The sequence below is a fragment of the Manis pentadactyla genome, chromosome 10 (assembly GCF_030020395.1).
Source record: "Manis pentadactyla isolate mManPen7 chromosome 10, mManPen7.hap1, whole genome shotgun sequence".
NCBI classification, from domain to species: Eukaryota; Metazoa; Chordata; class Mammalia; order Pholidota; family Manidae; genus Manis; species Manis pentadactyla.
Window position 1 is genome coordinate 58327224 of NC_080028.1, and position 15271 is coordinate 58342494.

At 37.2% G+C, this 15271-nt stretch overlaps 2 protein-coding genes across 7 annotated transcripts in view; both read right to left on the reverse strand.

Moving 5' to 3' along the window:
* Positions 1 to 5860, reverse strand: part of LLPH (LLP homolog, long-term synaptic facilitation factor) — a 183671-nt gene extending 177811 nt beyond the window's left edge. For all 6 annotated transcript variants that reach the window (XM_036895000.2, XM_036894998.2, XM_036895003.2 and 3 more), the window contains exons 1-2: positions 5723 to 5860; positions 3904 to 4115 (exon numbers count right to left, since the gene is read on the reverse strand). In XM_036895000.2, the coding sequence (XP_036750895.2) occupies positions 3904 to 4108 (205 nt within the window). In that variant the 5' untranslated portion in view covers positions 4109 to 4115; positions 5723 to 5860. The remainder of the gene's footprint in view (positions 1 to 3903; positions 4116 to 5722) is intronic.
* The window catches only part of TMBIM4 (transmembrane BAX inhibitor motif containing 4), a 29798-nt gene continuing 20247 nt past the window's right edge, over positions 5721 to 15271 (reverse strand). The window contains exons 6-7 of the mRNA XM_036894997.2: positions 11237 to 11282; positions 5721 to 10572 (exon numbers count right to left, since the gene is read on the reverse strand). Of these exons, the coding sequence (XP_036750892.1) occupies positions 10366 to 10572; positions 11237 to 11282 (253 nt within the window). The 3' untranslated portion in view covers positions 5721 to 10365. The remainder of the gene's footprint in view (positions 10573 to 11236; positions 11283 to 15271) is intronic.

Sequence of the window (15271 nt, forward strand, 5' to 3'; positions counted from 1 at the left end):
CAATGCACCCCTATGTTTATCGCAGCACTATTTACAATAGCCAAGAATTGGAAGCAACCTAAATGTCCATCGATAGATGAATGGATAAAGAAGATGTGGTACATATACACAATGGAATACTACTCAGCCATAAGAAAAGGGCAAATCCAATCATTTGCAGCAACATGGATGGAGCTGGAGGGTATTATGCTCAGTGAAACAAGCCAAGCGGAGAAAGAGAAATACCAAATGATCTAACTCATCTGTGGAGTATAAGAACAAAGGAAAAACTGAAGGAACAAAACAGCAGCAGAATCACAGAACTCAAGAATGGACTAACAGGTACCAAAGGGAAAGGGACTGGGGAGGATGGGTGGGTAGGGAGGGATAAGGGGGGGGAGAAAAAGGGGGCTATTAAGATTAGCATCCATGGGGGGTGGGAGAAAGGGGAGGGCTGTACAACACAGAGAAGACAAGTAGTGATTCTACAGCATTTTGCTATGCTGATGGACAGTGACTGTAAAGGGGTTTATAGGGGGGACCTGGTATAGGGGAGAGCCTAGTAAACATAATATTCATCATGTAAGTGTAGATTAGTGATAACAAAAACAAAACAAAACAAAACAAAAGAAAGGGCAGTTCCTGTGTGGTAACCTCCAATGATTTCTACACAAGGGTATAAAGGGCATATAAAAGTGTAGGCAAAGGGTCTGTTTGCGTTTATACAGAAGATCAAAGCCTAATTGGGCTACCCCGAAAATGAACTAAGATACGATATGAAAGAGAACTTCCAACATCAGCACTCTCGGGAAGACTCATGCCAGAAGATGCTCATCAAAAAACCCCAACAAAGATCCACGCACTGCTACAGCTGTAGATGCACTCATCCCACCGGCTCCTGGACTTGCCATGGGAATGAAGGAGATATCTAAGCTGGCCTGTGCATACAGTAAAACAACAAATTTGACTGGATCTATGCTGTTGGAACTCAACCAAGAATTAGGAGAAATGCAAATTGTAGCACTCCAAAATCTTACAACTACAGACTATTTACTGTTAAAAGAACATAAGGGATGTGAACATTCCCCAGGAATGGGTTGTTTTAATTTGTCTGATTTCTCTCAGACTGTTCAAGTTCAGTTGGACAATATCCACCATATCATAGATAAGTTTTCACAAATGCCTAAGGTGCCTAACTGGTTTTCTTGGTTTCACTGGAGATGGCTGGTAATTACAGGTATGCTTTGGTTATGTAACAATACTCCTCTTATGTTAATGTGTGTGCGCAATTTAAGTAGTAGCTTAAAACCTATACATGCTGAAGTTACTCTACAAGAAGATATGTCAAAGAAATAATCAATCTTCCCATGTTTTCTTCCGCCTGCTACTTCTATAGCTTTTCTTCTTCCTTCCTAATTACAACCCTTAAATAGAATTCGTGCCTCATATCAAATTTACCGAGTATCATAATTCTTCCAAGTGGTAAAGATACCTCAAGACAAATGCTGGGCATAGAATCTACAGGGCATAAATATGCAAAGAAATAAAAAGCTAACCATTTCAAACAATAAGGCTTCTCTCTCACTTACCAACTTTACATTTCCCTGTATGGACCCGGAAGATGACTGGTTAGCCAGAGACGGGTAAGATTCCTCAAGGGAGGAACAACCTAAGACAGGCACAGTCGCAGGGGGGTCATCAGGTGAGAAATTGGGGATCAACAGAGGTGAGGCTTAGAACCTCACCCCCCCGTTCTGAGAGAAATCTTCTGCATACGTGGATGTTTTATTGCCCTGGTCTAGCTTGGATTAACACATAGTCTACAGGCACACACCTGATCATCTACATTTGCTCTCTTACAACACTAAACTATGTTTTCTACCTTTCTCTTGTATCTACCTACCACTTCAGCATTTTATTAAAAATAATAATAATAAAGAGAGAAATGTGGTATCCACATATAAATCAAGTATAAAAACAAAATGAGTATTCATATTTGAACTGACTGTTTATAGTTCATAATGCATGAGCAAAACCGAAAGTGTCTGTGATGACTGCCCTTGTACTGTTCACTATGTAACTTATTCATTATGTAAGAATTTGTTCTCCATGTAAGAACTTGTTCGTTATGCCTCAGAAGATTGGAGACTGACGAAAATTAGGCTTGGGGTGGATTAATGATTGTACATTGAGCATTGACTCCCCTATACAGAATTTTATTGTCGTTAACAACCATTTGATCAATAAATATGAGAGATGCCCTCACAAAAAAAAAAAGACAGACTTCCAATGGTAAAATAAATAAGTAACCGGGATGTAATGTATAGCATAAGGAATATAGTCAAGATATTGTAACAGCTTGGTAGGGTGCTAGCTGGAACCTAGAATTATGTATATAAATGTTTTATCACTGTGTTGTACACTTGAAACTAATGTAATGTAATGCTGTGCGTCAAGTACCCTTCAATAAAAAATAATTATCTAAAAAAAAAAAAAAACTGGGCAATGGGCTTGAACAGATCTTTCTCCTAACATGACATGCAACTGGCCAGTAAGTATATGAAAACATGCTCTACACCATTAGTCACTGGGTAAATGCAACTCAAAACCACAGTGAGATACCACTTCACACACACCAGGATGGGGCAATAATAAAAACCTGGAAAATAACAAGTACTGTCAATGATGTGAAAAAATTGGAATCCTCACATATTGCTGGTGGGAGTGTAAAATAGTGTGACTAATACAGTAAACAGTAAACAGAATGACCAAATGACCCAGCAATTCCACTCGGAAGTATATACCCAAAAGAACTGAAAACAGGTATTCAAACAAAAACTTATAAGCAAATGTTCAGGGCAGCACTCTTCACGATAGCCAGAAGGTGGAAGAAACCCAAACGTCTACCAAATTAATGAATGGACAAACAAAACATGAGACATACATAAAATGGAGTATTATTCAGCCTTAAAATGGAAGTACTGATACATGTACAACATGGATGAACCTCAAAAACATTATGCTACATGAAAGGAGTCAGATACAAAAGGAAGAACATATCTAGAATAGGTAAATCCACAGAGACAAAAAGCACATCAGTGGCTCCCAGAGGCTTGGGGACAGGGAAGAGGAGGGAGAAACTTCTTAATGGGTATGGTGTTTCCTTGTAGGATAAAACATTTGGAAACAGATGATGGCTGGATATTACAAATGTACTAAGTGCTACTGGAACTGTACACTTTAAAATGGTTAATTTTATATGTTATGTGAATTTTATCTCAACAAAGAGTAGATGTGCACAGGTGATGTGCATGTGAGGAAACATAGACAGCCAAGCGTTAAGAAGTTTCAAGACAGAGGGCTGAAATAAAGCAGTAGAGTCTGAGAAACATGAGACCAAAGGAGGGATTTTTCTTTCTTTCTTGAGATGGGACATCCCAGAACACATCTGTGCTGTTGTGAATGATCCAGTGGAGAATACAGATTGATAAGTGCATGCACTAGTACAGCCGCTGAGAATGGAGAGGATTCTGAACACAAGTGAAGAAACTGGTCTTGGAAGACCTCCTTCTATCCTGCCTAGTCCCTGACTGAGCTGCCTACCCTTCCAACATAGTTGCTGTCTGGGTTTGTCCACTCTTGTAGTACTGTCTATTCCTGAGACACTCGGGTTGCAGTATAAGCACCCAAGCCCAATAATAATCTGAATAATCCACACATGCCTCTTCACATGAACTGCCTTTAAAAGAGCTTAGCATAGAACCTCTAGAAGCACTATAAGCTTTCAAAGAATTACATTAGCATGGCAGAAGGTTTGTAGGGAAACGTGCGGGAATGAGTGAGGGACAGTCAAAAAAAAAAAAAAGGAAAAAGAGTCACAACAGGAAACTGATATATATTTTTAAGTGAAGCACATAAACTCACCTTTTTCATCTTTCACCACACACTGGGTTGTTTCTTGACAATGTTTAGGTACCACCACAGTTGCTACCTCTTGAACATCTTTCATTAAAATATCACTGTCTACTTTAAGAATACTTTTAAGTCGGCTGAGCTCCTTTGGGGCATTCTTTTTTCTCTTTTCAGCACGCATCTTCCTTTTCCACTTACTACGTAAGCTTTTAGCCATATCTTACCTGGAAAGTAAATAAAAGTACATATTCAAAGCAAATATTTGCTATCAAAAAGAGGGAAAAATCTTAGAAAACCAAGTCAAAAGGTATCTACAAAACATAAACAAATAGAAGGTAAAACTCTTTACTGTTCATGGTTTATGATGGCATAATGTGCAAATTATGTTAGCATCAACACAGCATATACAGCCATTAAAGAAGAGTTAATAACACCAAATTAAACTCCTTGTGATCACTGGCAAACTATAAGTCATGTCTGAAAACTCCTGGAGTTTCTATACAAGATACAGAACTTTAATTTCCCCCAAAATGCAGAGCATCATCACCTTATTATGCAATAACTTACAAATTACAAAACGCTCTTATATCTTTCAATTGAATCTTGATCTGAGTGTCCTCAAACCTACAGCACATTCCATTCCCTATCTTCCTCATTATTCACTCTCTCAAGCCAATCTACTTTCAACTTGTCTATTTCCACTTTTGCTTTCTCTCCACCCCTTAGCCCTAGCCCTAAATCCTCTACCAGGTGGCTACTGTAAGCTTTAAAAACTTAAGAGCATATCATTGCTTTTCATGGAATTCTTTAATAACTTCCTACCTCATTTATTCAGTATCTACAAGGTTCTTTATGACCTGGCCCCTGCCTCCTTCAACTCTCTCTCTTCTCATGTTACACACTCCCCACCAACCCTGAGTACCAATTACATCTGGAAAAAAAACAGAGTCTGGTGATATGATGCAGAATGGGTAGGAAGGGATTATAAGAATTATAAAGTTTTCGGGGAAGCGTTGGTAGTGATTTATAACATCATCTCTATTGTGCTGATATATATACACACCGAACTTATATCACATACATTAAACATGTGCAGCTTGAGTTAGTTGTACATCAACAAAGCACTTAAATCATTAAGACATGAGTTTGAAAAATAAATAAAGAAAAAGAAAAAAAGTCCAAACTATGACCACTTCAGTGCATTTGCTGCTCCTATGCCTAGGAACTTATTTTCCCAAGGCTCGTCCTTCATCTCAGTACCTTAGGCAGGGCTGCTCTGACACGCCCCGCCCCCCGTAGGCTCCCCTCCTTTTATTCTCTACCACGACATTCTTTTCTTTCCTCTTAAATACGTGTTACAATCTGAAATCAATTATTTTCTATCATCCCTGGAGGTCTGTGGGAGCCACAAGGCAGGGACTAAACAGGTCTTTTTCATCGTTGGATCCCTCAAAGTAAAGCGCTTTGCACATAAACATCTGTTGAATGGATGATTAATGCACTAACATTTTTGGACTCCAGCAATCACAAACTCACTGTCCCGTCTACAGCAACCCAAGCTCGGCCGGGGCAGGGAAGGGAGTTGCGGTCAACAACCTTGAAGGTCGAGGTCAACCTGAGCGAGACTGAACTAAGAGCGGGTACTGTACTCTATGCACAGCGCACGAGGAACGCCGCCAAGGCCCCGGGAGGCCCTGGAGGGAGGCCTGCATCGTTGGGCCGGGCTCCAGCTTGTCCATAGAAGGACGAGGCTTGAAATAAGATTCCCCATAGGCGTTGGAATCAAGCCCCAACGCTACGCCCCACTCGACCCGGGTGGTGTAGCACTCACCTGAGACGGTTCGGAAACTCAGACCTCACGCAGTTCACGCCGACCAGAAGCCCCCGCACTTCCGCCTTCCGGGACGCTCTTCCCACCACGTCCAGCACACCAAGCGGGCGCGCTGCACGCCGGGAGCCGACCTGCTCCGGAAAGCCTCGGAAGGCGCGGTCTTGGGAATCCGGCGCTAACGCGTTTCCGGCCTCTGGCGCGGCGCGCGTCTGGAAGCTAGGCTCTTAGGTGCGCGTGCGGGATTCGGAGAATGCGGACGAGAGTCCGGCCTTGGTTCTTAACCCATGTACGCCCACTCCGCCGGTGTGCGCAGGATAGCCGCGAGACTAGCCAAGGTGCGGTCCTAGCCAGGCGACAGGCCTGTGAAGTAAGGAGCTCGGAGCCGACCTTTAGATCTCACGTCCGGCCTCAGTTCACAGTTTTCATGGATTTCCTTGGCCCGAATCACACCAGATCACAGATGTATCTAGAATCCAATCGGGGTCATTTTCATTTGCAGTCCGTAAGTTTTCCCCTCGGGCCAATGGCCTCACGCTTGTACGTCAAAACTTACCAAATTGTACGCTTTAATTATGTGCAATTTGTCAGTTATAACCTCAAAGCTGTTACTAAAAACAAGGAAAAAAAAGAACCCTTTCCCATCCCAAACACAAGTACAAAGGGTAAAATGATTAAACGAGTTCAGTTGATAGAATGTTTACCTGACTAATCACTTCATGTATGCCAGACACAATGTTAATTAGCCTAGAACATTGTCTCAATGGTCACATACAACATATTTTATATATGATTCTAATAGCATAGGCTTTGGAACCAGACTGGTCTGAAATATTGGTTCCAACACTTCCTTGTGGATGATGTGAGCAATTAATACTAAGGGCCTGTATTTCCTTAACATGGAATGTAGCTAACACAACCTAACTAATCCTAGGTAGGTGGTAAGAGCTAAACAAATGGTAGCTCTCATCATTTTTACATAATTTCAAACATGCACAGTACTATTTTTAAGCAGTGTTTTCTGGAGATGTACAACATACACCAAAAAAACAGGAAATGAATTATCTTTAATGATGGCCTAATAAATTGGTTGCCTTAGTGAAAGAGAGTTCTTTCCAAGACAATTTGTGGGTAGATTTTTTCTTTATATTTGTGTCCTAGAAGAAACGGCATCATACGGAAATTACTAAACTCAGAATACTCTTGAGTTTTTTTTAACAGACTGAAAATAGCTCAAAGAACATAAAAAAGCTTGCTTGAGAAACCTGTTAAGTAGGTGATTAAGTTCTTAAAAGAGGTAGTGAATTTCTATTCTACAAGTTAGCTATGTTAGATCTTATTTACCTCTCCCAAAAATACACATTTACATTGCATTTTAAATTAGAAAAAGCTCACTTTCAGATAGTACAAATTTGACTGTATCTTAACATACCAGGCCAAGACTTCAATATGAACAGACCCTTGGCACCAGAAAAGAAAAAATTTTATGAAAATGTGATGGTGTTAAATATATGCCATTAATTCTGCATTACTAATGCTTTTTAAAAAGCTGAATCATAGACTGCATTACTGAAAAGAAATAATTTTTTGACTTCTGTTCCTCACCATTTGTATAAAAGCAGTTCTAATAGGTTAGTGGATTTGATATATAAAAAAATATTTAATTCATTTTCTCATTCATACATTTAAGTAAGTACTCTGTGATAGACAGTATGCTGGGTATACAGTGATGATGGAAACTAAACTACTGTCTTCAGGAAACTGACCCTGATGGAGGAAGCACCAAACTGGACATACTTCAGCTCCCTCACAATGCTGGAAGGAGGTTATGGGACTGGAAGTACAGTAGGTATCACTGAATACCTGACAGGAAGTGAACTGGTTCCCCATCTAGAAGGCATGCTACACTAGGGACACCAGCCAGTAGGGCCCCTGCAGTTATGGAATCACTGATCTGAATAATAACTTAAAAAGGACTAGGAAGACTTCTGAGGTTCAGATGGTGACCTCGGGTTGCCCAGGCCTTAGGTAACAGAGGCTTCAAGACAAAGCTGTACAAAGATGAAAAAAAGGAACCTAAGTTCCCAGCTGCTCTGAAAAGGCCCACAGCTGGCTGCTGACAACACTAAAACCCAAAAGTACATCAGGTAGATTTAAGCCAGGTGTGAGGCCTGCAGAAAAGGAATGAAGGTGGGCATACAGGGTTCACTGCACCTTTCCCCAAATTACATTCAATAAAAACAGTTCTCACATACTACTCTTTCCTCATTTTCCACCTGTCTCGCTGGCTATACTTTGTACCTTGCACATGGAGTTGCCTGTCACTCTGTCCAAGTCCTGCTGGTTGCACTTTTTAAATATTTCTGGAGTCTGCATATTTTCACCTTTACTTGATGTAAAAAATTGATATTGCATGTACCCTTTTACACAGCAATTCTGCTTCTAGATATATTCCCTACCTAGGCATATACTCCCTACCTACACAAACTCCTTTACCTGTGCACACTGGAACACACATAGCAGCACTGATTACTATAGTGAAAAAGGACGAACTGTACAAAATTCACTGACAGAGGAATGTATGAACAACTATGGTTCATTTATAAAATACAATGGTTTTCAAACTTCTTGATCTTGTGATCAATCTCTTTACACTCTTAGAAATTACAGTATTTGTCATATTAGAAATTAAAAGTTTTTTGCAAATTCATTTCATTTAAAAAGATAAATTAATGACAAATTGAATAAATATTTCAAAAAAACTGTTATTCCCAAACCAAAAAATAATTTAGTGAAAGGAATAGCAATGTTTTACATTTTTTACATGTCAAGTCTGCTTTTGCTTATTTAGTATCTTTAATCACAATTCAGTACACTCTGCATTTGGACTGACAATAATAATAGCAGCTGACACTAAGCACTTTGTTTATATGATATATCCATCTCATTGATCCTTGTAACAATCCAATAAGGTATTTCTTATATTCCCATTATAAAGATGAGCAAATGACCTAAGTGAAATGATAAGTAACTTGCCAAAAGTCACATAATCAGCACAGTCTCCCAATTTAAATGCTCTTATCCACTATGCTATATTAAACTTGAGTCTAGCATCATCCAATTGGGTATTCAACAACTAATTGATAATGATTAAGTTAAACTTATACCTAAAACTCACCAGAGGTTAAATCTATACTAGTAGCTTATTTCAACTTAATAGATGTAAAATGATGCTTAGTGAATGTTACAGGCTAATTGTGTACCCCCCAAATTCATACGATAAAGTCTGTCTTAGTCTTTTTGGGCTGCCACAACAAAATAGGAGAGAAGAGATAGTTCATAAACAACAGAATTTATTTCTCACATTTCTGGAGGCTGGGAAGCCCAAGATCAAGGTGCCAAGAGATTCAACATCTAGCTAAAGGCCCTCTTCCCTGGCTGGTTCAGAGACTGTCTTTCACTGTCACTTCATGTGGCAGAAAGTGGGAGGGCTCACTGTGAGGTCTCTTTTATAAGAGCACGAATCCTATTCATGAGAGCCCCATGCTCATGACCTGAGTACATCTCGAAAGTCCCACTTCGTCATATCATAATGGGAATTAGGTTTCAACATTCAAATTTTGGGAGACACAAACATTCAGACCATTATAAAGTCCTAACCCCCAGCACCTAAGAATGCAACTGTATTTGGAGACAAGTTTTTTAAAGAGGCAATTAAGGTAAAATGAGGTCATTAGGGTGGGCACTAATGACTGGTATCCTTAGAAGAAGAAGAAATTTAGGCACAGAGAAATTGAGAGAAGATGACCACTCAGCAGCCTAGAGACCTCATAAGAAACCACCCTGCTGACATCCTGAGTCAGACTTCTAGCCTCCAGAACTGTGAGAAAATTAATCTCTGTTTAAGCCACTCACTGTGTGCTACTTTGTTATGGCAGCCCTAACAAAGTAATACAGTGAAAGAATTTACTAGGGTCACTGGTCACTAGTACACTGCTATAATTTTTAAAAAGAAACCTGTACTTTAAAAAACTAAAAATGTTAGTTATTATGCCAAATCTGACTTTCAAGCAGACTTTCAATTTTTAATTATCATTTTATAAATGTCATTAACATTTTAATATAATTTTAGTACTGAATAATTCTCTATGGAATTTATCTTTAATAGTTTTCCTTTCTAAATAAAGTTAAAATTAAAAGCTCTTAGAAAAAGGAGATTTATACTGTATAATGGTAAGGATACAAGTACTTAAAATCAGACCTAATGTTACTTAAGGGAAAATTTAGATAAAATCACTACACAAAGATAACTTGATATTCTTAACCTAATCTAATCATGAAATTATTTCTGAATTGTAAATGAACAATCTATATATGGCAAATATAGCACATAAAAATAGAATTTGGATATCTCTTACCTGAGATTCTAAATCAAGGATTTATGGTATCTGCAATACCATTAAAACAGTAAGATTTATGCTACTGTTACATAATCTAATAATTATATATGTATTACATTAATATAATTGTAATTGCTATTATATAATTGTAAGAGCTCAGAAGTACACAGCAAATAACATCATAAAAGCTAATTATTATCTCAAACTTTATTACTCAATGAATCAGTTTCTGTATACTGCTTTCAATCACTTTTTATTAACTGCTTCCAAAAACTGCAACAGGTGCAGGAATAGATTGATGATATCCAAATAGAGGCTGATGGCAGCTAATACATACTCCTCAGGTGACAGCCTATGCATCAGGGAGTGTGTGTCATAGATGATGAATCCACAGAAAAGAAGGGCTCCTGCAGCAGCCAAGACCAACTCCATTGTCTCATTATGAAAAAATAACTAGAAGAAATTAAAATAAGTTTATACTTAAGAACAATATTAAGAATATTGAAGTTATTTGCTCTTAAGTCACATATATTGTATACAGATTAAATAATGCTGCACAACTTTCAAAGCAAATGTTAAAAGCAGACAAAGGCAAGGCAGGTCCACCTTCATTTCTGTTGGATAAGAAGATGAATGGACAGACCAAAAGACGCTATCCTTGCTAGAAATAAGCCAGTTGACTTCAAACAGTAGCATTCCAAATATAAATTTAAAAATATAGTTCTTTATCAGAATTACATGTGCTACTTGGAGACTAGCAATTACAAGTGAGGGCCTTTCTCTAGGTAATTCATTTTTAATTCATCCTTCTATCATTTTTAATTCAGTCAATAATATTGATTAACATAAGACCTAGGTAATTCATTTTTAATTCAGTCAATGATATTAACATAAGACCTTGATTTTTTTAAAAGATAATTTTATAACCATTCTGTGTACAAATACTCCAGATAATTCTAAGTGTCCTATCATAAAAGTTACTCTTAACAGTAACTTTTATATTAACTCTACAGTAAATAACTTTTATATATAAAGTCATATATCTTTTTAATATATAAACATATATTTATATTGATATGGCCAGAATATTTCAAGTTACCATTTTAAAACAATTTACCTTCAAGATTCCTGACAAGCACAAAATCCACAGAACAGCAAATAGTCTATAAAAACAAAATATTAATAACTTAGAATATTATTCCTTACCAAAAAACTTTGTAAACCCGTTTGAAGAAATAAATCCATCCTGATATTTGGCAAAGAATATTGAAATGTAAGAATTCATAAACATATAATCAATACTGTAGAATATCCAGAATTTGAATGAACAGCTATCCAACATTAGTTTTTATGGTGTACAAAACTATTTAAGAGTATCACTTTTAAAGTTTTCAATTGGAACATAAAGAGAATATTGATAAAAGCAGAAACATCAAGTTGTATATCAACAAAAATACTAATAAAAAAAGCAGAAACATCATTAGAAGTATTTTACTTCAGAGATCTATAAAACTTCTAGAAAATATATACATGAACAAATGAAACGTAACTGCATTTTAAAACCAAATAATAATAGCAAATAATTCTGTGAACATACATATCTGTTAAAGTTCCCAATGGACTATTTTATTTATGTATTATAGAACTTAATTTGCCACTGCTATAATTTTATGACTTACCATTCATACCTTTACATATATAAAGTATAATTATATATACATAATATAATGATATGACAAAGAACATCTAAGAACTCAGCCCTTTGTTTTCAAATAGGAGACTTGGGAGCTTGAATACACATCTGCTGCTTCAGGCCACAAGGAAGTAAAGGGGTCAAATTTACCCTCCATCCTTAAATAAAAATCAGAGAAAACATGAAACAACAGTTTGCAGACACTGGACAACAAGAAGCACAGGACAGTGATTCCTGAAATAAGGGAAGCAAAGGAGGTAAGCTCTACAAATGACCTAGCTAGAAAGAGTTGCCAGGCCACAGTGTAGGCAAAGGAACCCATGTGGAGCTTTCTTGTCCCTTGAGTTGAAGAGACAAGAACTCAGAGGTCAGAGAGCCCAAGGTGGCTAGAATGTACAGGACAGAGTTCCAGAAAGGAGAGAGCTTCTCCAGGAGCTAGCTAGCTCTCGCAATAATATAGAGAGCTCCCCTCGAGTCTAGCTGAATATTCATCAATGCAGGTATGTGAGGAAGTCACAAAGGTTGGGGTAGGAACCACCACAGAGAAGCAGGCAGAACAATCCTTAGAGCTCACACAGGGTTGAGAATGGTTGGCATTCGCCAAGCAGCATGGAACAACCTCCTAAGACATGGGGCTTCTCAGAAGGGTACTGTCTCAACAGCAAAGCCTAATTAATCCTAAACTAAACGTTGTCCTGGACAAATCCAGCAGAGCTTAAAACAAGCCTCAAAATGTTCAGACAACTTCCAACCAACTTCAGTACTTCCTAGTAGAAGAACAAAGCCAGAGATAATTGAGAAGAAAATTTTAAAATTCAGCATCCAACAATGTAAAATTTACAATGCCCAGCATCCAATAAAAATTATAAAGGCATGCAAAAGAACCAATGAAATATGGACCTGTAAGAAGAAAATCAACCAAAAGAAACAAACTCGGAAATGACACAATGATAGAATTAGTAAACAATGACATTAAAAATATATTCCATATATTCAAGGAGATTGAGGGAATCATCATCATGAGTAGAGAAATGGAACACATACATTTTTAAAAGACACAAACTGAACTGAATTTCCATAGATGAACAGCAGATCAGACACTAAAGAAAAGATTACTGAACTTGAAAACTACAACAGAAATGAACCAAAACTAACCACAGACAGAAAAAGACTGGAAAAACAAAACAGCATCAGTGAACTGTGGAACAGTGTCAAGAAGCTTAACATATATGTACCTGGAGTCTCAACAGAGATGAGAAAGAAGTGGGTACATAAAAATGTTGGAAGAAATAATGACTGAAAATATTCCAAATTTGATTAAAAGTTTAAACTGACAGATTCAAGCAGAAATAACATGCAAAAACACACACACATGCACACACACACACCCCAAATAATCAAATCATAATAAAATTATTGAAAATTACTGAGAAAATGTTAAAGGTAGGTAGGGGATAAAAGTCATGTACAGAACAACAAAGATAATAAAGACAGCAAATCTTCTTGTCAGAAACTCCACAAGCCAGAATATAGTACAGTGACATCCTTAAAGCACTGAAAGCAAGAAAAAGCCCTCAGACCTAGAATCCTATACTAGCAAAAAATAACTTTCAAAAACAAAGGTAGAATAAAGATTTTTTTTTAGATATACAAAAGTTGAGCCCAACAGACCAACACTATAAGAAATGCTAAAAGGAAATCCTTAGGGAAAAGGAAAATAATTGATGGGAATCTGGATCTACACAAAGAAACTGAGAACAACAGAAATGGTAAATGTGTTGGTGAACATAAAAGACTTTACCTATTTTTTAAATCTCTTCAAGAAAGAATTTAATGTTTAGAGCAAAAATAATAATATTATGAGGTTTATTCATGTGAATCTAAAAGTTATAGCAACAATAGCACAAGGGTAGGGGAGAGGAGATACAAGTGTACTATACATGAAGTGGTATGTTATTTGAAGGTGAACTAAGATGACTTAAAGATGCATACTGTAAAGCTTACAGCAGCATCTATTTAAAAGCACTATAGCTAATAACCAAGAAAGAAGATAAATGAGATCAGATAATCCAAAAGAAGGAGGGAAAAGAGGGAAAAAGGAACAAAGAACAGATGGGACAAAGAGAAAGAAAACCCAACTTAAACTCATATGAAATATAAATGGTCTAAACACTCCAATTAATAGCAGAAATGGCCAGATTGGATAAAAAAGCAAGGTCCAACAATATATGGCCTACAAGAAAACCATTTTAACTATAAAGACACAAGCTAAAAAATAAAAGGATGGAAAAACATATATCATGCTAACACAACCAAAAGACAGCCAGGGTATATATTAATAAAGTAGATTTTAAGCCCAGAATATTACCATATATAATCCCCCTACATAATAATAATGAGGTCATCAAGAGGATATAACAATCCTAAAGTTTTTGCACCTAAAAACAGCTTCAAAATAACATGAAACAAAATTTCTAGAACTGATAGGAGAACCAATACATACTTTTAATTGTACATTTCAATACCACTTTCACATTAATTGGTAGAACAAGCAGGGAGAGTATTACTAAGCATGAACAACATCAACCAACTTCACCAAATTGACATTTATCACTCACCCATCAGCAAAACATATATTCTCTTCTAATACACAGAGAACATTTACTAAGATATCATAAAATGAATCTCAAAAAATGCAAATGGACTGAAATCATACAGAGTGTGTTCTTTAATAATAGAGTTAAATCAGAAATTAAATACACAGAGTAATAGAATCCCATTTGGTGAGAATGGTGGCATGGTGAGATTTCAGTTCTGTTCTCTTGCTGGAATGGTCACAGAATCTCTCAGCATACATCTGGCATACCTAAATTAGAATTAAGTATCATGCCACCTTACAGTCTAGATCCTTCAGGATTGAAAGGAACTCAGGACTTGCATTTTCATACTAAAACCCTAGGGAAACTCCAAGGGTTCTGTACCAAGAAGTATGGGAACAGTGGTACTAAGAACTAACTAAGTACAGCATGAGATTTTACCCTACTTGCCAGCTAGTAAGTTAGCCTTACTCACACAATTTCAAGGATGCCATTAGAAGACATGACTCCCAAGTCTGAGATGAAGGACAGTTCATTACAGCAATTAACAGTCCCTGAAGAAGACATAGTAAATAGGTGTCATGGGATTAAAGAAGTGAGATAGCTAGAAGGATAAAAGATTGAAGAAAGCGGTACACTGGCATTTAAGATTTCAGCAGTGGAACAATCCCTAGTGATGATAAGGTCCATAATGTAGCCATGGCAAGGAGATTAAAGTTACCAACATAGAAGAGTCCAGATATATTGAGAAACTAAGGTGATGGATGGGCCTAATGTGTGGTTCAATGCTAAAGTCTTTAAAGAATAAAGAAGGCTTGACCAAAAAAGGAATCAGTGACAATAATCATTAAGAACAGGATGT